Below are 26,116 nucleotides of genomic sequence, written 5' to 3'. Positions count from 1 at the left end.
GTAGCTAGAACCCGTTGGCCTTAAGCTGTACTATATAATTAGCTTGGACTAGAAACAAAAAGAGAACATCTCGTCGGAGTTCATGCCCATATTTGGATTTTGAACTAGCCGCTCATTTTGTCTCTTAGCAGACGTCGCATTCTCACCAATCGATTTATTTTCTTGTTTTTAATATTTTTAATATTGTTAATTTAACGAGAAATAACGGGATGTCGCTGTTGTTTGTGCATCTAATGGAAGGGAGACATTTCTAGATGAAATCAATGACAGAAATCTGAGCAATGCAAATTCTCTGCTACCTTACATGGTTGGCGCGCTGTTTGATGTTGTATAAGCAAAAAAACCAGGAATAAATTAAGCATCACCGTATCCACATTTGTCCTTCGTCTCCTTTTTTTTGTGTCTGTTCTTGAACAATTTCGCCCGAAAACAAAGAAAATTTTGTAAGAAATGATTTACTAATCAAAGTTCGAGGAAATAATAATAACGTGGAAATAACAGAAAAATCCCCCACTGTAGCCTACATTTCAAATTTTTTTAAACAAATATGCAAATGATTTGAGCTCGCTTCTACTGTTTGCTGCACTGCTATTACATACGCCCAAAAAATTCCCGTACGTTATGCAATGAAAAAGCAGCATAACTGGAAAGACCATAATCATTTTACAATTCGACTCCATCATTGAATAGTTGAGTAATCATTCCCTTTTTTATTTGGAATAAAAAAAAAATGGTCCATGTACACATGCAACAATAAAACAGCGAAAGTCCCCGCAGTCGCAAACTGATGGCACAATCGTCCAACGAGCCAAAATGATGATGGTTCAACGGCTATTTGAAACCATTGACGGCCCTCTGACGTCTGAGTTCCGGACGGATGAACATTGTCACAATGGCTCCAATGAACAAAGCCAACGTTAACGTCCCGTTGCAGACGAGGTCGCCGTAATCGTCCAGCAACCACCCACCTAAAAGAGTGAACACGATGCCGAAAATCTGAGCGGACGCATTGAGCAGCCCGGATGAGGTTCCTTCCGGTTCGGGGTAGGTGAGTTCGGCGGCAAATTCAAATCCCACCGGAAGGTATCCCGTCATGAAAAAGCTGACCAATTCAGACCGCACAAATATCGACAAATAAAAAAAAACAGGTCACATGAATATAATAAATCAAATCAAAAGAAATACAAGTGTAATTCGATATAACATACCCTACGGCTCCGGCCGTGACGAACGTGACGGCGATGATCTCCACATTGAAAGTGAAAGTGTAGGCAACCATTCCCACGACGGCCATTCCGTAGACGGCTAGCGTCGTTTCTCTATAGACACGAAAACGAGAGTTGTTATAATTGGCGATCAATCGTCACGTCCATTATGGAAACGAATTTTTAAAAAAGTCACATCATGTCTCACTTGAATTTATGAGTGCGGTCGAGAATAACTCCACCCAGGACGGAGCCGGCCATTCCGCAGACGACGATCGTCAATCCAATCTGCCCGGCACTTTCTTCCTGCCCCTATATCACGTCCGGGAATAATTGGGACGTCATTATGATTTGTTGGCTCGTTACGCTAATTGCAATTGCTCAAGTTGTCGACGACTTATTACTGGGAAATGCTGGAGAATGGTTTGATTCAAGAGGGTTGACATGGCGTAAAAGACCCCTACGTTGATGCCGTAAGTGACCAAGAGAAGGACGTAGTCTCGGTTCCACATAATCCGTTTAATCGATTGCGAATAATTCAACGAGTCCGTCGACGAGTCGATAGAGCAACGGGCCAGGCTCGGAGGCAGCGGCGGTTTGGATTGAAAAACTGCAATTCAAATCAAATGGAAATTGACATTCATAATATGTAAATAGCAGCTTTATAAAACTTTGTCAATTTGAATTGTTTCGAATTGATATACCTACGATGACGAGAATGGAAACAGCCGTACATAATCCGGCCACAATGTAGAACATGAGACTCAGTCCGCTGCCGATTTCTTCAATAGTTCCGTCCCTCACCAATATGGGCGGCAGGAGAAAACCCAGAGCCACACCTAACTGTATATTGATGGGCATACAGACAAAGTATCTAATAAATTTACGAGTCTTACTTTTACGACCAGGATATGTTTCTTGCATATAGCTGTATCATAACTTCCATTTAAATATTCCGTTAGAGAGAGAGCCCATCAGCATACTGATGTGATCATTCGAATCGGACCGAGTTCAACTCGATCCGATTATTCCAAATTTATTCTTCATCAGATTACTAGCTGAAATGTTTTTACCTGGTTGCCAAAGACTCCTATGGAGCAGGCCGATGAAACTTGATCGGGACCGAACCATGTCGCCGCTATGTTTGGCGGGACGCTCAAGACAAAGACCTGCGAAACGGCTGCGATCGTTTGACCGATGAGGGCGACGTAAAAGCGATCGGGAGCGACGGATAATACTTTAACCCACGCGCCAGCCGCCGTCCCCAAACTTCCAATCAACAGCGTCACTCGTAAACCCTATTGAGAGATAAATTTAGACCCGGGAGTTATTTATTTATTATTTTCAATGGCCTGCTGTTATCAGCATTTGCACTCTGAAATTCCTGTTTTCCCATGTCTAGACTGACCATTTTATCCATGACCCAGGCACCTGGAAATATCAATGGAACATAAACCACCATGTAAACCAATGACGTCCAGTTGACAGTTTGACTATCGACGCCGTAATATCTAGATACATCAAACAAAAAAAGATATGAACTCGGTACGTAGCTACTTTTAATACGTATGATAATGATATAGGTTGTACTTGATCAGCAAACTGGTTATGATAGAAAACTGGATCCATTGGAAGGCGTTGAGCATTGAGACCGTGACGAAAATCAAGAGCATCAGCCATCTCCGTGGGTACACTTTGGTGGACAGCATTTGCCGATGATCCTGCGATCCGGTGTTTTTCGACTCGGCTTCTTCCGGCACCGAAATGTGGAAAACGACTATCTCGTTCCCATTTTTCTGCGCATGCTTATTGTGATGTGTCAGTAGATCGTGATCGCTGACTGGGCTGGCCGGCGTCATTTTCGACTCCATATGTCTGATGACAAAAAATGTCAATGTTCGCACTATCGTTTTCAGGGACTGGTGCACTTTGAATAGGAATGAGAACGGCGAATTTTATCGATCGTCTATAGCTTGGTTATAGGCCCGGTTCAAGTGACGGGTCAGGCGACAAATAAAGGCGCCATTCTGGTAATAAACTTAAAAAAATAAAAAAAATACAAATTGATGCTGATCAAATGGTTGTTCTCCGTTATTTACACTTGCGGTCCACACTACTGACTTGACTATGTACGAGTGAGCTTAGACTTACAGTCGTACGCGATTATCCTGACGGATGATTGTTGATGTTGGGCTCTCGTGGGATGCCATATTGATATCCTATCACATTGGGAGCGTCCAGTCAACGAATGCCCTTCAAGGTTGAATTGCCAATCGATTTCGTCACAGCAAACATGGATTCTCATTACATTTTGATGGCCGAGTTCAATTGTGTTGGGTCTATTTGTATACTAGCCCACGAAAAGTTGTAAGGTTTCTTTGTTGGGAGAAAATTGCGGTTAAATGTTGAACTAAATTCTGGATAAAAAGAAAAAAAAATTGTAAATGATCGCTCGCCAACTTGATACGCCATCCGGGTCACATGGGGGCGATAACTTTTTATTTCGTGACCCGCGGAACAGGAAGAAGTGCTGCTCTAATCGATTAGAGTAGACAACAAGGAACGGCATTGCGTTTGGTTCAAGAGATGACCGTTCGCAACGATAGATGGCAGCTCTAGTGATGAAAAAACGAATAATCGGAAGTTGGAATCAGACGATATCGACGTAAAATTGCTAAGTGTAAACATGGCTCTCCGTACTTTCATTAAACGGAATCTCATTCTCAACAATAAATGCCCGTTAAGAATATCTCAGCGGTTGTCTCATTTCACTTTCGTTCCAGATACTGTTTCTGCTTCCGAAGGTTCGCCAATCGGTTAATTTTGATGTATATTGAATGCATGGCATCGTTAAAATGAATTTGATTCGCACGCAGGTGAAACTCAGCGGATGAATTTGTTTCAGGCCATCAATAATTCACTTGATATAGCTCTAACCCAAGATCCAACTGCTGGTAAGTAAACATGACAATTAATTCAAATGGTTTGATTTGCACTTTTTAAGAATTTTGATTTGCTTGCAGTTATCTTTGGTGAGGATGTTGCATTTGGTGGAGTGTTTCGCTGCACAGTTGGCCTCCAGGAGAAGCACGGCAAGTCCAGAGTTTTCAACACCCCACTGTGTGAGCAAGGAATTGCTGGATTTGGTATCGGAGCTGCCACTGCTGGAGCCACTGCCATTGCAGAGATTCAGTTTGCAGATTACATCCTTCCAGCATTTGATCAGGTATCATTCAAGAGCCTGAAGCTATATTCATTATCTCGAAACATTAAACAGGTCTTGTTCGAAATCATTATTTTTGCCAGATATGCAATGAAGCTGCCAAATACCGGTACAGGAGTGGGGGCATTTATGATTGTGGATCTCTGACCATCCGTGCTCCCTGCTCTGCAGTAGGGCATGGAGCGGTGTACCACTCCCAAAGCCCTGAAGCTTTCTTTGCTCATTGCCCCGGACTCAAGGTGAAACCTGAATTTCTTGTCATGGATGATAGGTGACACTGTTTTTTTTTTGTTGTTTTTAATGCGGTTCTGTACGTTGTCTTTAAAAGGTTGTGGTTCCCCGAGGGCCCATCAAGGCCAAGGGCTTGCTCCTGTCGTGCATTCGTGACAAAAACCCGTGCTTGTTCTTCGAACCCAAGATCCTGTACCGTAGCGCCGTCGAACAGGTTCCAGTCAAAGAGTACACTATGCCGTTGTCGAAAGCCGACATCCTAGTCGAAGGTTTGTGTCCATAATCAAATCATCATGTGTTGTGTTGGTCTTATCTTTTTTGAGACGTATAAACATATTTTTGATGTCGGGATTTTATTCGCCCGACGATAAAAAGAGAAACGTCGCCAACATATGGGTTTTATTAATCTGATTTCATTAGGAGATGACATCACGCTGGTCGGCTGGGGCACCCAGGTTCATGTTCTGCGCGAAGTCTGCCAACTAGCCAAGGATCAGCTCAACGTTTCGTGCGAACTGATCGATCTGGTTACCATTCTCCCGTGGGACAAGGAGACCATCGCCCAGGTTGGTAACCCGAACATTATGCCCTTTCTCTCCGTTGCTGTGGGAAAAAATAAAAATTGTTTTTAAAAAAAAGGGAGATACCATAAAAAATGAGAAATTTTGAAGCAATCCGAAACGAGAGTCACATGGTTTAAGTGAAACTTCTCTCTTGACATTTGCGCTGAATGGCTGGAATTGTATTTCTGTTTTCGTTTATCACCCAGCCCTTTTGTTGTTGTTGTTGTTGTTGCGGTGGTTGTAACAGTAGAGCTGCCGATTTCTAATTGTGGGCACAACGACCAGGTTTGGACAAAAATATTCGAATTGTGGGAGGGTCGGTGAGGCGAGACGCGGAAGTGAAACCTGTTGACTTATTATCCAATGTGATTGTCGTTTCTTTTTGCCTCTCTTTCGCCATTTTGTTTATATTGATCTTGGTTGTTTTTACTCTATTCGCCATTTTATTATGATTATTATTTTTCGTTAATCGCTTTCTAACTATGTTTCTCTAGTCGGTGAAGAAAACGGGGCGATTGTTGATAGCCCATGAAGCGCCATTGACGTCTGGATTTGGAGCTGAAATAGCGGCCAGCATTCAGGTAACTTTTAAAAAATAAAAAGGCTGTGATGATAAGGTGAACGATCTCAATCAATGCTTCTCTTTGATTAATTCAACACTTTCTTTCTACCCCGAAAACAGCACGAGTGTTTCCTGAATTTAGAGGCGCCCATTGAGCGTGTCACGGGATTCGACACACCTTTCCCGCACATGTTTGAGCCGTTCTACATGCCCGACAAATGGCGTTGCTTCGAAGCTGTCAAGAAACTAGTAAACTATTAAGAGAGCAATTAAAAAAAAAGTCATGTTTAAAACGAAAAAAAAAAAAATAAAGAATTAAAATTTAATTAAAATCGCTTTCGCCAGAGAGATATGATTGTACATTACATAACTAATCTAAAAAAAAAAAAAAAAAAGGAAATTTTGTTTATGCTCATTTGTTCCCTTCACTGAGGTCGAATGTGTACGTGTCCAGGCGTGCATATGTATGTCTCAAGGGTGCGATTACCGTTGCACACTATTTACCAGCAGTCGGCCTTAGCGCAGCTCTCCTTATCTCGGTAGGCAACATGTATGTACCAGCAATGATATAGTATATATATAATATACAGTATACATACAAATATATTCTATATGTCGACTACACAAAACGCTGATTACGTTGTTTGGGGATCGATCTGGATTAGGGAGAGATCCGTGAGGCGTCCACTAAGCAAATTGACGCAAGAGATTCGGTTTACACGAGTTGACTGCAAACAATTCAAATTTTTTTTATCGGTTTTCTAGATGTTTCCAATGTTTACGATCGGCTCGGTTGAGCCCCCATCCGAATGATTAGAAAACTCACGATCATTGCTCACACACAATGAGCCACCATTGTTCTCTACTGTCCTTCCGTATAGAATTGGCGCAGAACAACAAATTCCCGAATCTTGTCCCGAATAAATAATTCGCTTTTTAACAGATAAATTTAAGACAATAGGGGCAATTTTAACTGTAATTTTTGGCTTTTTTTTTTACAAGGAAGTCAACACAGTTTCCAAAGGATATTGTTATAGTACTATGACTATTTTGAAAGGGGGAAAAATAGATCCGAGAAAGAGAGAGAGTCACTTTCGCTCTTTTCTCTATCGTGCAATCGCCGACTTCGGTTTTTATATACACAACTGTCATCGTTCACTTCCCTCTTTGTTCGTGAAGGAAAAAAAGGGGGGATAGATATATATTTCTCTTTTTTTTTGGCTGAAAATCAAAGGCTTATTATTGTACAATAATATTCGAAATGCCGGAACTGTCGTCATTTCATTTTATTTTTTGACTTGGTTTCATTCATTTTCATATAATCTGTCAGAATAGTTCAACTCTCTCTCTTGTCCACACGCCATGGCGTATAGCACAGAGCCGGCTAGAGCTGCTAGCTATTAGACTCCCACTATGTAACGTACACCCTGTATAATAATATCAGCAGCTTGAAGGAAAGAAAGAAAGACACAACTTTGCGTGCAGTCGACTTTGAAGGACGTTGGTTTTTTTTTTTGCATATTATTACTTGTATTGTAGAATGCGTACAAGTATACCGAGATTGCTGCATTTCCACATTGGCGACCTTCAGCTTTAGGGGGAATATAGCTTATACAATCGCCGTCGACATTTTCAGTTGGCAAAAATGTAGTAACGACTTTTCCAGATTGGCCGGAAATTCACATAATAATCGATTTTCTATTTACTATTTCGGTTGCAGGTTTATAGTATTCCTGACTGGAAAAAAAAATTCTGCGGTTGAATATTTTTCGATTGGAAAAAAAAATTCAGCCAATTGCTTAATAATCGACTCGATGAATTGAATTGGACTGTGAATCGCGGAATCAAATAATTTGTTATCACTTCGGTTGACGAAACAGGTTCGAGAGCGCGTGACGTGTCTCGCCGTTTATATCTGCTCTCTCAACAATGGATGTAAAAATTCAACGGGTTCTACATGCATACATTGCGAATGTTTTTATTTATTCCCAAAAAATGTGTTTTCTTTTAAACATCAAATAAGATTTCAAATTTCCCGCCGTCTGTTTTATATAGATCACTCGAGACCCGTTCTGCACGTGCGAATACGTCAATGCGGGCTGATTATTCCAAGAACATTTAACTCAAACGTTCTAGACGCGAACATCAGTTTAACCGTGTAGCTACACAGTGTTCCCTCTCTACTTTGCATTAAATCTAAAGCGCATCCGATTAAATAGCTTTGAATAAAAGAGCTAAAACGTTTTCATCCCCCGTCGACAAGTGTTTAGTCGTTTGGAAAGACGTCACAGCGCACACAGCAGCAGCAGAGACTCTAAAGGGCCGTGCATATGTTGTTGGGCTCTCGGTATTGATTCGCCGGCCAGCCGCTGCCATCACTGCCACACTCGGTACGTGCAACGTGACGTCAAATAACTGCGTCGCAGAAAATAATACATCTCAAACGTGCACAGCACTCACTTGCTCTGCATGTACAGTAGGATTACATGCATATTATTATTACCCAGTTGGTGAGTGCGATTGCCATTTAAGGCTATCAGCAAATAGCTCGCGCAAACGAGTTCTATTGTCAATTAATTCAAAGACAAATAAAATAACGACCGAAAATGTAATTGTGAACTTGAATTGTTTTTTTTTTTACAAAGTCCCGGAGCACAGAGAATAGAACCCACATATCTACTCTACATGTTTTTCAATTGCATATATACTAATAGCCACTAGGGTGAATGCCCTATGTAATAGAGATATTATCAGAGAGTTGGCTGCCATTTCCTCTCTCTCTTTCTCTTTGAAATATTGAAATAAAACCAAATTTTAATATGGTAACCAGCAAGTCTATATGTATCCTATTGCGAGCGGGATATTCTCGGTTGTTTTGTACACATGTACACCGCAGCGGGGAGCAGTGCACACATCCGTGAAATACACACGGGCGATGGGGTCCTAGATCTGTTTCGTCGTCTGTTTATCTTATTTTCCGCGTTTGAACAAGTGGATGATGAGCATTATTATTATTATTGACATCGTTTCAATGCCTAGTGCACCTATGTGCCAGTGCTGCACATAGGTGTTGGTGGTGCACTCCATCACGCACCTGCAACACCCGCTCCTTTGCCTTGGTTATTCTCTCATCGTTTACACGCGCTGACGTCCGCACTGCTGTTATTGGATGAATCTAAACACCTGTGAGCATTACGTGATAGGCCAGACTTAGATATATTTATAGGCCACTCTTGAACTACATTAAATAGACTAGATGAAAACAAATTGACATCCGAATTGTAATAATCATTCAAAAAAAAGGCCGTGAAATCGCGTTAGATTCGCGTGAGCCAATCCGCTCATATCCTGTCGTCCGGGATGGAAATGAATGGATTCGATTCATCATCATTTCGTGTACAGTTTTTTTTTTTTATTTGCGAACCTGTGTGCGAGTATATGGTATAGTAAATTCACATAATATCCTTTATGAATGAGAAATTCAGAACGTAATGCGAAGGGAATATTTTAAAAAAGATATCCTATAAATGTATAGAACAGAAAAAAATTGTTATTTTGTAACATCAATGGGAAAAATCATCTCGGTGCGTGTGTACAGGTGACACATATATTTCTGAGAAAAAAGGTAAACTCACGTTAGGTATTCCCGCCGGTATATGTATAATATAGAGAAACGATGTATATCGTTGCTGGAAAACTACTCTATTCACCGTGAAGAGCGTTGTTGGGTATGTTATACCATCCATCCTATTCTTGTACCTTTTGCAAACCTGTCAGGTGACACTATTAATACAACAAATAATAAATAAAAGAAAAAAAAAAAATCTACGGATGTCGTGACGTAACCGGTGGCATTTTCAATCGATTACCGCAACTTTTTTTATTTTTTCTTCTTCTTTCCGGAATAATAAAAATGTTGTCGACGTCAGCTGTTGAAAACCCCCAAATATTTTATTTTTTATTTTGCCATTCAATCAATGGATAGAGAGGGAAAAATAAAATAAAAATAAAAATGATTTCCCATTAAAATGAGGTTTCGATATCCGGACTCAATTCCGTGTTTGTGCTGAGCGCACACAGTCAGTCAGCCGGGGCGATTGTTGATTATCGGTTGCAGTGCCAGCGTCTGCTCTGCTCTCTTGTATCCTCTGTGCAGCAGCAGCTAATACTATTACACACGTATATAGTATATATCACGAGAATATTTAACGAGGTAGACAATGCGATGGCACTAAAGAAAAAAAAAATAAGTTGGCCAGTTCGTCAAATTGCACAGGACATCTAGCAGTATCTACGAGAGCCATTCACCATGCGACGCTATGACGTCAATCGGATGCAACTGCGTAGGAAGACGACCAAGTACATCAGCCCCAGCAGCCCAAAAAATAAAACGGAAAAACGGGAAAAAAAAAAACAAAATAAAAAGTGGGGCGTGAGTCGATCGATTCTCTCTCACTCCGTCGTCGTCTCTATGGCACATAGTGATTTTCTCACCCAACAGGCGAAAATCAATAGGAAACTGGCCGACCAAACCAGCAATGCAACATCAACTTTATTTTGTCTATCGAGATCAAATTCATTTAATATTAACTGCTCACGGCCAATTTGTGTGTGGTGAGAACGACCTTCTACGTAATAGTTATTAATAATCGTGTGGCACACTTTCACTATAAACATACGTCATCTTCCTGAGAGATGGCTGTTATTCAATTAATCATTCAAGTCGATATAATCGAGTTCATTTGATAATCTAGGGGGAGTTTTAATTCTAAAGAGATCGACCAGGAAGAAGGATAGGAGCTGCACGTTTATCATGGCGGCGTGCAGCTTTCTCGTGTAATTTATTGATGTATAGTTTGTGTGTGTAATATAACGGTGAGTCGAGAGCACGCCTCATCCAAGTTTAAGCGTCCGTGTGTGTTAGCTCTGAATACCTTCATCCATAAATCATGTGGCCCAGGACCTAGTCGCATTTATTTTTATTTTACTGATACTAGTCCAACGTTAAGTTGGTAAATATTCGGTTGGCACGAAAAAATAAAAAAGGCGAATCTTTTTTATCGGCTGCACTTGCCATAAACATTGGCTGGTTGCAATATCGTCGATGGTTGACCTTTGTTTTCTTCTCTGTCCCGGCAGCTGATCGAGCCGCCATTTATCTTATCATTTGTCTTTTTTTTTTCTGTTACGAAAACCTCTTTTGTGTCACCGTCTACGGCAGATAAATTGGCGAGTGATTGTAATATTTAATAAAGTGATAACAAATTTTTCGGCCTTGACAATCGAAAGATTTTCGGCCAATGTTTTGGGTCTAGCAGACGAATGTCGAGAGAGGCGTACTTGAATGCCCAGAGGGGGAAATTGCCAAAAAAGATTCGAAAATACAAAATAAAGGGCCAGACGGTTTTTGGGCGGTTTGGCAGCGGTTCGTAATCCGCCAGTTAGAGGGCGGAGAAGCGCAGCGGGCCCAAAAGAAGACACACACACACACACACACACACACGGGGGGGTTTTTTCGTCGTCTACTACTTGGTCGATGAAACGCCACAAGTGTTGCTCGTTCAGTTTTCGGTCGACGCCAACATACACGTTTAGGAGATCCGCTGCGTCTAAAAAACCAAACGTCTACCCGAAAAAAGTGTATGTAACTTTGTGGCCACCAGAAACCCCCAGCCATTGTGTGTCAGTGTCTTGTGCCAAGAACGTGTGTAACATTCGGTAAGTGTGCTCTGCTCACAAGAGATTCATTTATTTGTAATTCCACCCCGTTCATATGTGTAACTTTTGTCTACGCCGGTCTAAGCGGCCATGAGCCATGCTTCCACCCTCCTCCCTCATTTAACCCTCTCGTCTACCATTTCCCAAATGTATTTTTAAATCATCCTTACTTTTTAATTGATTATTTGATTTTATTTATTTGTTAACGAAGGGTTTCTCTTCGTTCTAGTGAATTGTTGATTCTGTGGTGCGTCTTGTGACTTGTAAAAGTGTGTGACTTGAGCAGCCGACGTTCGCCATTTCACTTCTCTTTGTACGACACACACGTAAACATGGACAGGCCCATTTTCCCCCTCATGCAGGTAATTTGACGTTTTATTTAATTCATTCAATTCGTCTATTCGTCATGTGGAATAGTCTAGAAAAAGCCCTTTGACCCGGGTCGAGGTTTTATATTCGGGTCAGATGTATGGGAATAGTTTTTCATCTCATTTCATTTCGGTGTATATTGCACGTGTATTCTCGCCGTGAATTTTTTTTCTTTTGCTGGCCCGTTACCAATGGATGACGTCGTGCAGGGTTATTCTCGGTGCATTCTTTTCTAGTTTTTCCTCGGCCATTTGGCACCCCCAGACAACATTTTCTAGTTCGGGGTTCGCCCACATACCCTTTTAAGGGCGTCCGGGCCCATTTCGACCGCCTCAGCCATCGTCGTCGTCGTCTGTGATCGATTCGCATTTTCCACCTAAAATGGCAACCCTTTTTCATCTGACCTTTTCGGGACTCGTCGTAATGATGATGAACGTTCCAGAAGCTTCGTCGATCCCTACGCACACACACACACACACAAGCGAGAGGGGGTGGGGGGCCAAGAGAGCTGGATCGATACCCGAGTGTGTGGCGGAAGGGGTTGCTTGCGTAGGCGGATGACGTAAAACGTTTACAAAAGTGGGGGAGGACTTGTGCGTAGTAAGTTCTTTTTCTTATCTCATTCAATGGCTGCCATTTATTAGCACATGTGAAAATTGGGCCCCACCAGTCAATGGAGTTCGTCTATGACGCCATGGGCCCTTCTCTCTATACCTTATTTCTATTCTACAGTCTATTTGAATCTTGTTTGAACCAGCTCTTAGAAGTAGGACGCCGGTCACGTCGGCCCTATAAAATCTAACGGGAGATGCAGCAGCAGACGGAGTTCCGGAGCGGAAGACTCTGTGCGGGACGCAACGTTCATTTCTGACTGTGTTGTTTATTGGCCAGAGAAGAAGAACGAACGAACGAACGAACGTAAAAGGTTTTTTTTCTTTTCAGTTCTTATGTGCTCGTCCTAATGTTTATTGACCGGAGGGGGTTTAACGGTGTGAACGGGCAGAGTAGTAGTAGAGGAGATGCTGGACGTTGCTGCCCGAACTCTTGCGGGAGGTGGGATAAACACGGTTCAAGGCCGGCCGTAACACTCACGTGATCAGCTGAGAGGAGCGACTACCACAAAAGGGGTTCCCATTTCGCCCATTGTATTTTTTCTTTCTTCCTTCCAGAAAAATCAGGTCAAATTCGATCATTTTTTTAGAAAATTAACTTTTTTAAACGTAAGAATCATTTTTGACATTTCTCATCACATTTTTTAGATTGCAAAAATTGTATTCTGTAATTGATTTTTTTTTTGTTCGTTCCGGCTCATTTTGTTGGTTTTCACGGGCGTGTAGAGACTGTAGAGTCTAGAATCAGCTGACTTTTCTTGAAATGTTTTTTTTCTTTTTCTTTTTGTGAGTATTTGGTTAGAAACATTTTATTTATTTTCCCATTTTCGAGTTCAACGCTCCGGCTCGATGAGAGAAACATGCTGCCTCATTTCTTCTTCTTCTTCTTTTTCGTAATAAAAGCTCCTGGCTTTTGTGTTTTTAAAAAGTTTTAAAGAAGATGGTGGTGGTTTAAGAAGAGGTCGAACACGAGTCGGTCACGAATGTGAAACAACCCGGGAGCGGTTTCATCTTTCAAAAAATAAAAAATAAAACGGGTTTTTCCCCCTCGAAAACAACAACAATTTGTGTCCAAAATTTCGGTTGCTAGGCAGTTTGACGACAAGTTGGTTGATTATTTATTTATTTATTTAATCCATCCGCTTAAAATGGCACGTGCTGGAGCAGGTGTCGTCGTCGTTCACCTGCTCTTGACGGTCGTTATATTTTTCCGTGAATTTTGTTTATCGCTCACATTTCTTCTTAGAGAGTCCACGTGCGATAGGCCTCACGCGGTCGATATTTTTGAGTTGTTGATGTCCCCGCACATCTTGTCCGCCCAAAAGGTTTCCGTTTGGAATTTGTTGGCTGGGGGGAAATCTCCTCCCGTTAAGACGGACGACTCGTCAATGGCTTCGCTTATTCCGTCGTTGCGGATATTCACGCAATTTGCATAACGCCGAGTGCAAAAAGGCAAGGAAGAAGCTTTAGAATAATGTGCCACACACACAAAGGGATTCGACTCTTGTGTGTGTGCACAGCGAACCCGCCATCTTTGGTAGGTCGACAATCTTGATAGAGCTCAACGTTTTTATTGTAGCAATTATCGGAATGTAATATCGTAGATTAGGATATTGTGGTAGTGGCTGATCTAAAGAAATTGGTTTTCCTCTTCATTATTTCCTTGGGGGTCTGATTTCTTTATTTCTATAAATAATGGCAGGAAGGAACAAAAACAAGTTGATAATATTTTGTTTCTTTCTTATAACAAGTGTCCATTTTGAGTTTTGATTGTTTTGGGGGTGGGAGAGACGACATACACACGGTGGTGGCGGGTTGCGTGGGTACGAAGGTCAAATGTGTGTATGTGGCAGTAGACGATTTTGTTTCCAAGTGGATATGGAAACCGTTTTGGCTAGCGCAATTTTCGCTCGTGCTGTGCTGCTGCTTAGACTCCTCCCCTGGATTGAATTAAACAGGAGTCGCCTTAGGGAGGGGATAGGTCGTGTTGGGAAAATAATTGGGAGCTCCGCTTATTTTTATTTTGTTTTTATTTGACTTTAATTCCCGTTTGTGACTTTCAAGGGCAGATTACCAAACTCGTCGGGGTGGAGTCGCGCAATTCGTCGGAAAAATGTCAAATCACTTGGCAACAAAGTGGTCCCATTTTCACTGCGTTTGAGATTTATTCCAACTATTTCCTAAATCAATCTGGACGATAGTAACTGGATTCCATTATTCAGTTGGTTGGGGGAGAGAAGCAAATGAAATATAAAAAGGTTTTTTTTTTTGGGAGTAAAGAAAAAGGGAAAGTGGTTGAAGGTCCTCCCCAACTCGCCTCGAGGGCAGTGGTTTAAAAAAAAAATCAAATGCGACTCGTGTTATTCCAGAAAACTGTACCACCACCAAAAAGATCCGGTTGTGTTTTGGTCGAAAGAAAAATGAAATGAATACGAGGCGTGGCTGTTTTTGTAAGACGATTTGGCGAATAAAAAATTCGTTTGAAATTTTCTGCACAAAGTGGGTGAAAGTTGTTAAATTTTGGCCAAACTGTGCCAAAACATTATTTCACCCAGTGCTTAATAGATGACACTGCACCTCTCTCTTTTTTTCACGTTAGAAATATACATTTGATGTAGGTCAAAGTCACTGGGCTTCGAGTCAAAAACTCGGCCTCAAGTTATAACGAGATTCGCCGACTTGCTCCTGCTCTCCAGTGAAAACATTCAGGCCGCCAAAGCGAAAAAAAAACCATTTTTTCAAAAAATCCAGTCGATCGAATCGCGGCCAAACGGTTTCCCTCACGTGGTGCGCAAATAACAACAACAACAAAGCAAGGACGTTGTCTAATAATTATTTCCCCCCTTCTCCCCTTGGAATTCCGAGTAAAACTTATATATTTTATGTATAATGCCGAATGTACAAGTCGATTCAAGTCGGTTTTTGTTTCACGGTGTTCAGCCGAAAGGAACTGGTGAAGGTACTGGCTGGACACTAGCGCGCTCTGGTGGCGGTAAAATCTGGTATCTCTAAACAGCTGATTGTCTGTTACCACCCAACCAACCACCACCCCTACCTACTACTACTACTACTCACTGTACCTCACCCACTTTTGGTGGTGGTGCCCTGCGGGAGAGTGGGCGGGTATTCTGGCCATTTCTGGGTGTTGTTGGGGGTCTAGTCTGCATCGCCGTCGCAACGGCCGTCAGTCGCTCGCCAGTCTCCCAGCTCTCCGGTGTGTGCGCGCATTCCCATGTGTTAAATCCCCCAACCGAAAAAACGAAACGAAAAAACAGCGAGTAGGAGAGGAGATAGTCGGGAGAGGGGAAGCAGCCAAACCCAACCAACAAAACAATTTGTCTCTCTCTTCTTTTGTTATCTCCAAATTTTGAATAATATCTCTCGTCTGCCACTTCTGGAACATTTTCTCTCTACAGACTCAAAAGAACGTTGCAATCATTAATTCCTTTGCCGATATTTTATCCCCAAAGTGAAGTGTTAGTAGTGTCTCTTCTTTGTCACGCGAAACACATTTTCTTTTTTGGTAAGTCTTCTTCTTCTTTTCATTTGACTTTATTTTTGCTTTTTTTTATTCGGGTCCCGACAAATATTTGGCACACGATGGTGCTGCTGCATTAAGGTCGAGCGAAAGTGTTTGACCGCCTGTCGAGAGTGAGAGTGAACGCCGAAACAAGGTCATCCTTTCTAAAATGTGCGAATTATTTATTCGCTTCTCTCGTTTCTCTCTGTGTGAGTGTGTGGATGGGGATGATCGTTTTTGGGTGTAAGAGGAACTTTTTTTTATTTTTATTTGATTTGATTTAGCGGGGGCGGGTTGGTGGGCATGCGCGTTTCACGACCGATGGCGTCGCTTCAAGTCAATGTCAACTTGACGGCGGAATAGTCGAGGCGGTTTCAGGTTTATTTCACGGCTAATGCCGATGGTGTGGTCTGTGTCTTCTTGTCCAGGCATGTGCGTTCAGGAGAAGAAAAAGAGAATTTTTTTTTCGAGAAAACTGGTTTTTCCCCTACCACCCAGCCAACAACAACAACAACTCACAATAACAACAATCTGCTGGCCTAAGGGCACCGAGTTGTTATCGCTGGATAAGCACCGCCCAGTTAGTCGGCCCGTCTTTTTTCTAGAACTTTTTTTTCTTTCTCTCTTGTCTCTCTGTGATGCGCTTCAATTGATTTGTGTGTGGCTGGCCAGTTTCTCTCTTTCACTTTTCGTGTGTCGATGGGCATCGATGGATAAAGAGAAAGGAGGAAAAAATTGAAAATTTTTTAAGTTGTTATTTTTCAGCTTCCGGCATCTCCACATGATTAATTTGTTTTTTTTTCGTTTCATTTCAAATTGGATTTTGTTAAATTCAGTCGGGAACGTTGGAACTGAGTGGCACGGCCCTGAAACGTTTGGAAGAATTGAAAATCGGTGGCATTGACGTGACAGCCATGGCTACGATGGACGCTCTCAAGATGTTGCGACTCTCTGACGTGGTGAACGGCAACAACGGCAACAACAGCAACGATCAGGTGGTTGACGAATTGACGGATCTCACTTCTGCCAAATTGTCGTTGGCTGAAGCCGAGACGGAAGTGGAGTCTCTGTCGGAGCACAGCAGCAGCGGCGACAGCGACAGCGGCTACGACCTGGGCGGCGACGCTGATCTCGAAGACGTCAGTTTGGTCTCTACGGCTTCCGTCTCTGGCGGATCGCTCTCTAGCCGGAGTAGCGTCACTGGCGGCAGCACCGAGTCGCTACCGCTGGCCGTGGCCCAGCAGACGCAGCAACTCCAGCAGCAGCAGCAGCTCCAATTGGCGCAGCAACAGCAACAGCAGCGGTTCGCCGTTTTGAGCTACGAGCAAGTGTCCAGGGTGCACGACGTGATGAACGAAACGGTCAGCATCCACGGCCGGGGTAATTTCCCGACGTTGGAGCTGCGCCTGCGCGACCTGGTGACGCTGGTGCGGGCCAAACTGGAAGCGGACGGCGTGGCTGTCAAGGACATGCGGATCAATGGCGGAGCGGCTTCTTACGTCCTGGCGCTGGATCGCTGCCAGCCGCAAGCGTACAACGATTTGGATCTCATATTCGGCGTCGACTTGTCGTCGGCCCGCACCTACGACCGCATCAAAACGGCGGTGCTGGACTCGCTGCTGGACTTTCTTCCGGCCGGAGTCTCTCGCACGCGCATGCTCTCGTGCTCTCTGAAGGAGGCGTACGTCTCCAAGATGGTGAAAGTGACTGAGGGCGATCGCTGGTCGCTCATTTCCCTGGGCACCAACCACCGCGGCAAGAACGTGGAACTCAAATTCGTCCACAATATGCGGCGCCAATTTGAATTTTCCGTCGACTCGTTCCAGATCATTCTCGACTCGCTGGTGCTCTTCTACGACTGCGCCTCTACGATGCCCATCAGCGAGTCGTTTTACCCGACGGTGGTGGCCGAGTCTGTGTACGGCGACTTCCGCCAGGCCCACTACCACCTGCACCACAAGATGATCGCCACCCGCAATCCGGAGGAGATCCGCGGCGGCGGATTGCTCAAGTATTGCAACTTGCTGGTCAAGGACTACCGCCCGGCCGATCCCGACCAGATCAAGACGTTTGAGCGCTACATGTGCTCCAGGTTCTTTATCGACTTTCCAGACGTTGGCCAGCAGCGGCTCAAACTCGACAACTACCTATGGAACCACTTTGTCGGAGCCGACGAAGCCCTCAAGTACGACTATCTCATGATCCTTTACAGCGTTGTCGACGAGTCCACCGTCTGTCTGATGGGCCACGAGCGGCGGCAGACCCTGTCGCTCATCGAGGAGCTGGCCTATCAGGCTTATTACGCTGACCAGCACCACCAACAGCAGCAGCAGCAACAACATCACCACCAGCAGCAGATGCAGCAACAGCAGCAGCAGCAACAGCAAAGTCATCCGCCCAGCTATGGCCACGCTCCCGTCTACGAGGTGCGCATTTCTGGTTGCCAACCGACAGTGGTCTATTCCAGCAACGGTGGATACTTTTACGCTCCTGCGGCTCCTCCGCCGACGTCGCTGCCTCCTCCTTCGACGACGAGTACTCCTCCTCCTTCATCTCCTGCCAGCAGCAACAGCAGCAGCAGCAGCAACAACACTTCAGCAGTGGTGACGACGACAGGAGCCAGCGTTCCAGCTCTTTCTCCCTCGGCCACTCCCTGCTATCCGTGCTCACCTCCTTGCGCTTGCCCCTGCGCGTGGATGACTTGCTCCTAAATGGCGGAGAATAGAGAGAGAGGGAGAAAGGACATCCAACACCACCACCACATCATCTGTGTTGTTGCCCCTCGGAGGTTTATTTCTTCCTTTTTTCCCCCTTTTTTCTTCATTCCGTCTCGAAGACGAGCAGAGGAGGTTGTTTGGCTTTTTCACTCTCTCCTCATCCTTGTTTTTTGGCCTCTACATGTCTGGAAATTCAACACTTCACACGTCGTGACGCCTGGTGTGTGTTTACACGCAAGTGGATTTATGTTCCTCCTTTTTTTTCGTCCCTACGCCGACAAACTATCGTGTCGTGTCGTTTTTCTCCTTTTTCCTTTCAAAAATGAACCAACAAAAAACTTGTATTAAAAACAAAACTCATACAAAAAAAAGATGAAAAGAAATATCGACCTTTCCAACCCCCCCAAACTTTATTTTCAACCCCACCACCATATAATAGATTATAGGAAAAATATTTTTTTCTCTATCTCTCTCCAGTGTAGATATAATCCAGCCCGTAGGCAACCGACATCACACATTTAATCACCCTAAAAAAAAAAATTACAAAAAATATTACAAAAAAAAAAAAACTTGGAAAAAATCTAAAAATTTACAAAAAACACCCCCGCTGTTGCTGTGTGTGAGTGAGTGTGTGTGTCTACGTTTAACTGTGTGTATGTGTGTGTGTGCCAAGGCTTTCCCCCCCTCTCTCTCTATTTCTATTACAGTCCTTCTCTACATGTCTGGCTCACTTTAAAATTAGTTCTGTTCCAACTCATATTATTTTTTTCTGTTGGTTGTTTACCATTTACGACGAGGTCGTCTAGGTAGCATCTCTTTTGTGTTATTCTTTTTTGGTCGAGTCCGAGACACACACAACTTTCCCTTTTTGTTTTCTTGACAGCATCCTCTCCTTTGTGTGTCTTGTGTCTGTCCCAAGGTGACCCACTTTGTAGGAACACTCTCCCCTTCACCTGTGTAGGATCCCCAACTGACCTTTCCCTTTTTCTTTATGAGCGGAAAATCCTCCTGTCCACAAATTGAAAAGAAAGAAAAAATTATTCCGTCGAATTTTGTTTTTTTTTGTTGGAATTGGAGGGGTTTTCCCAACTGGTTTTTTCCTCCCCCTCTCTACAAAAAAAAGAGCTGCTATATATTTGGGGTCGTTTGAATGTCAGGATGTGTTTCCCAATGTTTACGTATTCTCTTTTCTTTGGTAGCACCACCACATTCTCTTTTTTCTTCTTCCTCCATTCTATATTCGTCCTTCGTTTCTTTCTCTTTTTTTGTTTTAAAATGTGTTTTTCAAGGTTTTCTACTTGATTGCCATCAAGTTGAAGACCCAGTACTGTGCAAGAAGACCTCCAATTCACGCTGATCTTACCTCCTTCCCGCTCGTGCAGCGGCATCAGCTGGACATTGACAAACGAAAAGAAAAAATTCACAAAAAATTCCGGAAAAAAAATTAAGAAAAAATTGTTACAAAATGCACACGAAAAATGCCGCACGCACACACACACACACTTTGAATAGTGTTATTTTTTTCCCCCCATCTCCGTCTATCAGAAAATAGTTGCCGTTTTTGTGTTGTCCGTTTCTCCCGCTCTTCTTTCACTCTCTCTTCCCCCCCTCAGTATACAATTTGCTATGTGATTTATTATTAATCTATTTTTTTATTATTATTTCTCGGATAACAATCAAATATGGCCGACGTGATATATATCAGATCCGAATCGATAGCAACAAAAACAAATGTAAACCCGTTTTTAAATGGAAAAATCTAGTTTTTTTCTTTATTTTTGTCAATTATTTTCTTTTTCAATGGAAACGCGCGCGTTCACGTCACGTGATTTTTCGGCCAAAATTTCCTTGTTCCCCTCCGCCACGCAACACATACGCAGCCCTTTTCCTTTTTTTTTGCGATTTCGACGTCCACCAAATTGTTTTTTCTACTCCGTCAAACTCCATTCGAGACATTTTCTCCAACCCTCCGAAAAAAAACTTTTTAAAAAAGAAACTGCGGGAAAAACACACGAAGAAAAATTTCTTTTTTTGTTTTCTTCTTCTTCTTTCATTTGGAAATTGAAGCCTTTGCTCGTCTGTGATACGCCCAACCACACACACACATACATACACACACAAAAAACAAACAAACAACCCAACGCAATTTCGAAAACAAAAGAAGTCGATTTTCAGTCGCTTGTTTTCTTCCCTGGGTAGAACGAAATCATCGAGTTTACACACAAAAAACAAAAAAACTGGGATAAAAACGTTTCTCTTCTATTTCGATGTTTTGATTGTACTTGTTAAGAGCTGGCTCACCTGATCTACACACCCATTTACCTGACTTGGAAAAACAAAATTTGATTGGAAAAAACCAAAATCCACACACTTTTTTTGTTGATTTTTCGTTAATTTGTTTTTTGGCCCACCTTAATTTTTTTGTAAAATCTCTCTTTAATTAATTCTGGAGTCGATCTCTTGATGCCAAGAAGAAAGCACCTGACGTGAACGAAGTTGAAAAAACAAATTGTCCTTTTTTTTCCGCGTATGAATTTAAAAAAAAAAAAAAGAAAACGGTTCGGATCTTATTAATTTTTTGAATGAATCGATTCCAGTTATACATGCGCCGACAAACACACGCCAATTCAGTTTTTTTTTTTTTTTTTGAAAAAGAAGCGGGAAAAATTGCATTACATCTTTCTACCCCCCACCACCAAACCCCCCTACTTTTTTCTTCCTTTTCCGGCTATTGTGGTCAAATCAATGTGATATAATATCAAACGTTATCCTTGTATCCCAATTTTTTTTTATTATTTTTATTATTTTCCTCCAAAAATTTCTTTCCTCCCTTTCTTTAATTCTTTTGTGGTCCCATCCCAGTTTTCTCTTGCTGCATCATTATCGAATATATTTCGTCTTATGATATTCTAATTACAGCTCCCCCCCCCCCCCAATTTCCCCCTTGGTATTGTTTGAATGGACGTGATTTATATAATATCTTCCAAGATGCAAAATCCCTGTACTCCCTTTCTTCCTAGATTTATTGTACTAGAATTCAGACAACAACAAATAAGACTAGAAGAAGGCTTTTTTTTTTACAACAACTTCCCTTTTTGGTGTGGTTTATTATTATTATTATTTTCGTTTACTTCCTTCCTTCCAAAAAATCATTATGCGCTCTGGTTCGTGGGGGTTATTTTCTATACATACAATTTCTTATACATATTATTATATACATATTATTATTATTATTCTCCCTTTTTAATTGTAATCAACGTCATTATGGGGTCAAGGCAAAAAACAAAAGTGTGTGCGTTTGTCATCTTCTTTCCTTCTTTCTTTGGCTTATTATTCGTAGTGAGAATTCACATGTTGTAGATGAGGATATTGACAAATGTCGTCGGCCACCCTCCCCCACCTGTTGTAAACGTTTCATCCGACTTGTAAAACCAAATGTTCTTCCATCCAAGAAAGAGAGAAAAGGACGGCGATGATTTTTAGACACACACCGCGAAATGGATGTTATGATCCATTTAGACTTTTTTTTTAAACCCTCCTCATTTTGTGTTTTTTTGGTGGAATAGACGTGAAGCTAATTCCTATATCGAAACAGAAGAAATGACTGAAAGAAAAAAGAAAAAAAAAAAAAAGAAGAAATCCTCAGGTGTCATATCCATTTTTAAATGTGTAAACCTTTGCGCTGATGCCCGACTGAAGGAACCGAAAAATAATTCTCTCTCTCTCTCTCCCAAACAATCTTTTTTTTTTTTTCTTGACTTGTCGATCCATTATTCTCTTTTCTATAATCTTCCAATTTATTACACAACAGTAGGTCATCATCGAGTCAGCTGCGAAGAAGAAAAAAAAATCATTTTGTGTCTGTACAAATAAACAAAAAAAAAATTCATTGTAAAACCAACAAAATACGCAAAAAAAGTCAAATAAAATCGTGTTTAAACTCCAATCTCTCTTCTTATTGGTTTTGTATTTATTCCATCAAGTCAGAGAACCGTCTAAATTGAATTCAAAAGTTGGCTGACCTTTGCAGCCGGTCGTTATATAGTAGCTCTTCTCAGTTCGTGTGTATCTAGTCTCCATTGATTTGCATATTAAACGAAGCACTCGGGGGATATAGAGGCAACAAAAATTTCATTACGGAATCCGTCAAGTTTTTCGCCAAAAGGGGAACAAAGAATAAAGGAACGGGTTTGTGTTACGAGTTTCATCCAGAGGCCCTACAAGTGACGCTGCACCAGCAAAGCCCATCGATCATTTAAATGCCTAGATATTATTAGATTCTCTTGTAACAATGTAGAGGGTGGTATATATGTGCCGTTCAACTCTATGTAGAGGGAGGAGCCAACGCCCAAACCATCTAAAAATAAAAAGGCAATCCACAATAATAGCAGTAGTTATATAAAAATGTTTATTTTTATTTTTCCCTATTTTTCTCGAGTTGTTCTACTTGGAAGAGGCTGACAGTATAGGACGTCAACGACCTAGAAAAGAAAAAGAAGCGCGCAGGACTCATCGGGCCGCCAACCATTAGCCTCCATACAACCCAAAAAAGCCAATGCTCTCCTCCTGGTGTAGGTTAGTTAGGATGATGGCACACTTTTTTCTTTTCTTTCGTTATATGCAACACAACCAATTCGCTACTATACTATATACCCGGCAGAGTTACTAGTAGTAGTAGTAAAAATTTAAAAAATAAAAAAAAGTATATTATTATAGCATCCGTAATATCTATAATGATCCACCTGGAGAAGTAGACACAAAAAAAGCAAGTGTATAATGAGATGATCTACAACCGAAGGGGGGAATTAGGCCTTTAGCGACGACGACATACTTATTGTGTAATGTTGTTCTTCTTCTATTTTTTCCTTTTGTAGTTCATTTTTCCTTCAATAACACTTTACTGGTTTCCAAATACAATAGGAGCGAAAAAATAAAAAAGGAGAAAACACATGCGTGAATCTCTTTTTTCTTTCTTTTTATTTTAAATTCTATTTTTAGAAGCGCATTAGATATTTGGACTATCCCGGCGTTCTCATTTGCCGAACTAAAAGTCGTCCCTTTCAGTCAACACACAGTACAGCAGCGTCGACAAATTGGATTGCGTGCAGAGCGCGCACGACTTCCGCGCGCCGTGACGTCACGCGACGACGACGTTTCTTTTCTTTTATTTTCCAATTGGACGCTCTCTCGTCGGTCATTCACACAACGCCGAGCTCCTCTTCTATAATCAAATAGTATAACACGAGGAACGTAGATTAAAAAGAAGAAGAAGATTGAAATGAAAAATCTAACGGGATTGGCTTACGTATACAATTGGATGCCTGGCGCTTGCCGATTTCGGGACAAAAGGAAGAAATAAAATCCAGTCCCGGCAATAATGTCTAATCCCAGTGTCCACAGGGCAGCAGCAGTAACAGCAGCAGCACATATAATATAAAATAATGCAGTGGATAGTTGTAATGTTACACACACGCCCTTTTCTCGGCCATGTCTGCAGAAATCATTTGAACCGCGGGAGAGAGAAGATGAAAACAACATTTTTTCGAGCAGACCTCCTCATCATCTGCGCCTTCGGATTTCTGACCAGAGGTTATTTCTCTCTCTTTGCTGTATACCAAAACTCTTATAATGTACACACACACACAGAAACCCACCCACTTCACATACACTCGTGTGAATGTGTATACACAAAAATCCTGACATTTGACCCGCACGTTCCCCTCGTTTTCCAGCCACCTCCTCATTTTCCCGAAGGAAAAAGAAAAAAAGAAAAAAAAGTCTTGAACTTAATCACAGCTCATGCAACCTACTAGCCCACATCAAATGAATGCCAATTATATGTGTGTAAAGTTTCTTCCTTTGGCGTTTTCACTAATCGACCTCGACTTGATCATCGTGAAGAAAAAAAAAACACAACCACCGAGACGAAAAAGAACAACATTTTTCAAACGGGAATATCTATTACGACCCTCCCGTTGGCGTTTGCCCTGCTGGCCATATCAGCAGTAGCTTATATACGAAAAAATTTTATTTCGCTTCTTCCAGCCAGATAGTACCAGAGCCAACAAAATGACGTGTGATGATATAGTTGCATCTTTTTTATTTTTTTGTTTTCCTCATTAAGCGAATCGGCAGATCCCGCACGCTGAACGGTGCGGTATAGTACCGGGAAACATTTTGACAGAGAGACATCTATATGACACGGTAAAAAGTTTGACGGATGCGGCACACGCTAGACTGGTCATCTAGTTCAAAAGGTCTCACACATATATCCTTCCGATGTCAATGCCAAAAAATCAGAAGAAAAAATAAAACAAAAGTTCCAACTTTTTATTTATCTGATGGCTCCATTTTATATTAGAGCCAGTCTGAGGATATTAAATGATTATCATTCCGCTCTGTGTATCGTGATTTTTCTGTTATTGATTTCGTCAATTCAGCGTGACGGGGAATCCGAATAGACGGCGAATTATGTCGATACTACAACTTGGCTGCGGAAATTTTGGAAGATGGAGGACAACCGACAACAGCAACAACAACATAACAAACGGTACCACAGACTTCCATCCTTTTGGTCTGCTGCCCTGGAGAGAGGAAGAATATAACGTGAGAAATAGAAAACAAAACAAAAACAAAAAAAGTAAAACCCGAAAATATCTGAGATGTACATGTGCGAGATAAGGATATGCACAATTGAAACGCTCGGTAACGGAAGCCAAAAGAAATTCTTTTTGGTTTTGTTTGGTTGTTGTTGTTTTGTTTCGGTACCGACGCGGAAATCTTTGTCGTCGTGACGTAATCAAGAAAAGCCTTTTGCTGCTCCTGGTCTTGTTTTATTTTATTTTTTCCCGTTGCTGGAGAGAATTGTGCCAATAAGGAGAGAACAAAAGCTAAACACTGTTACGTATATATAGATTGAATAGCGAGTGACACACTCTATTCCTATTAACCGACTATAGACTACTTCTAGCTGTTGCTGCTGATTGTATAAAAGACAGAAATAATCGAACCATGTCGATAATCGTTTGGGGGTTTCTTTCTTTCTCCGAATTTCGCAAACGACATTTTCAAGGAAAAATGTCAACACCATTTCCAAACGATTTAATTTTACAACCCAATTTCGAAACGGCGATGGAATGATAACCGTATTCCATCAATGGCATTTATTTTGTTTTTATTCAGACTGACTATATATGATTATTTAACTGTTGGCAAAAGAATTTTTTGGCTGTTAGCTTAATGGGTGGAAAACGAAATTTTTAGCGATTCTTTGAATTGAACCGACTGGACATTGATCTCAATAGTGACACGTAACATTGTTTCACTTTCCCTGGAACCGATTTATAACATTTGTCTCTCTGAGCGCATATAGTAGCATATATCTGCTGTTGATATAA

At 41.8% G+C, this 26,116-nt stretch overlaps 3 protein-coding genes and 1 long non-coding RNA gene across 7 annotated transcripts; 2 read left to right on the top strand and 2 right to left on the bottom strand.

Moving 5' to 3' along the window:
• Positions 1-687: 687 nt before the first annotated feature.
• LOC124208206 (feline leukemia virus subgroup C receptor-related protein 2-like) lies at positions 688-3,728 on the bottom strand. 2 transcript variants are annotated; one of them, XM_046605955.1, is made up of 9 exons: positions 3,357-3,728; positions 2,796-3,243; positions 2,614-2,716; positions 2,279-2,503; positions 1,910-2,048; positions 1,610-1,815; positions 1,414-1,517; positions 1,209-1,319; positions 688-1,102 (listed from the first exon to the last, which is right to left on the bottom strand). In XM_046605955.1, the coding sequence occupies exons 2-9, from the start codon at positions 3,074-3,076 to the stop codon at positions 832-834; spliced, it is 1,440 nt and encodes a 479-aa protein (XP_046461911.1). In that variant the 5' UTR covers positions 3,077-3,243; positions 3,357-3,728; the 3' UTR covers positions 688-831. The 2 variants fall into 2 exon arrangements, with proteins under 2 accessions (XP_046461911.1, XP_046461910.1); XM_046605954.1 differs by having other exon boundaries at positions 2,796-3,728.
• A 110-nt stretch (positions 3,729-3,838) lies between these two features.
• LOC124208209 (2-oxoisovalerate dehydrogenase subunit beta, mitochondrial-like) lies at positions 3,839-6,388 on the top strand. The gene is made up of 8 exons (XM_046605957.1): positions 3,839-4,009; positions 4,082-4,159; positions 4,229-4,431; positions 4,512-4,667; positions 4,757-4,928; positions 5,080-5,225; positions 5,717-5,803; positions 5,905-6,388. The coding sequence occupies exons 1-8, from the start codon at positions 3,892-3,894 to the stop codon at positions 6,043-6,045; spliced, it is 1,101 nt and encodes a 366-aa protein (XP_046461913.1). The 5' UTR covers positions 3,839-3,891; the 3' UTR covers positions 6,046-6,388.
• A 3,483-nt stretch (positions 6,389-9,871) lies between these two features.
• On the top strand, positions 9,872-20,494 carry LOC124207695 (terminal nucleotidyltransferase 5C-like). Of its 3 annotated transcripts, none has more exons than XM_046605276.1 (3): positions 9,872-11,502; positions 11,714-11,864; positions 16,839-20,494. In XM_046605276.1, exons 2-3 carry the CDS (start codon positions 11,835-11,837, stop codon positions 18,711-18,713), a joined length of 1,905 nt encoding a protein of 634 aa, XP_046461232.1. In that variant the 5' UTR covers positions 9,872-11,502; positions 11,714-11,834; the 3' UTR covers positions 18,714-20,494. The 3 variants fall into 3 exon arrangements, with proteins under 3 accessions (XP_046461232.1, XP_046461234.1, XP_046461235.1); XM_046605278.1 differs by having other exon boundaries at positions 11,286-11,502; positions 11,732-11,864; XM_046605279.1 differs by lacking the exons at positions 9,872-11,502; positions 11,714-11,864 and adding an exon at positions 15,971-16,005.
• On the bottom strand, positions 20,245-24,793 carry LOC124207696. The gene is made up of 2 exons (XR_006880086.1): positions 24,025-24,793; positions 20,245-23,940 (listed from the first exon to the last, which is right to left on the bottom strand). It is a non-coding gene; the product is annotated as an uncharacterized LOC124207696 (long non-coding RNA).
• Positions 24,794-26,116: the final 1,323 nt, after the last annotated feature.

Source organism: Daphnia pulex, chromosome 11, assembly GCF_021134715.1.
Source record: "Daphnia pulex isolate KAP4 chromosome 11, ASM2113471v1".
In the NCBI taxonomy this organism is placed as follows: Eukaryota; Metazoa; Arthropoda; class Branchiopoda; order Diplostraca; family Daphniidae; genus Daphnia; species Daphnia pulex.
This window is presented reverse-complemented; position numbering and strand designations above follow the sequence as displayed.

Coding starts and splice junctions, on each gene's coding strand:
- LOC124208206 (XM_046605954.1), bottom strand. CDS start 3,076: ATGGAGTCGAAAATGACGCCGGCCAGCCCAGTCAGCGATCACGATCTA. Junction 1,816..1,909: donor TTCCATTCTCGTCATCGTAG/GTATATCAATTC, acceptor TTTGAATTGCAG/TTTTTCAATCCAAACCGCCG. Junction 1,320..1,413: donor GACCGCACTCATAAATTCAA/GTGAGACATGAT, acceptor TCGTGTCTATAG/AGAAACGACGCTAGCCGTCT.
- LOC124208209 (XM_046605957.1), top strand. CDS start 3,892: ATGGCTCTCCGTACTTTCATTAAACGGAATCTCATTCTCAACAATAAA. Junction 4,160..4,228: donor AACCCAAGATCCAACTGCTG/GTAAGTAAACAT, acceptor ATTTGCTTGCAG/TTATCTTTGGTGAGGATGTT. Junction 5,804..5,904: donor AAATAGCGGCCAGCATTCAG/GTAACTTTTAAA, acceptor CCCCGAAAACAG/CACGAGTGTTTCCTGAATTT.
- LOC124207695 (XM_046605276.1), top strand. CDS start 11,835: ATGGACAGGCCCATTTTCCCCCTCATGCAG. Junction 11,865..16,838: donor CCATTTTCCCCCTCATGCAG/GTAATTTGACGT, acceptor TGTTAAATTCAG/TCGGGAACGTTGGAACTGAG.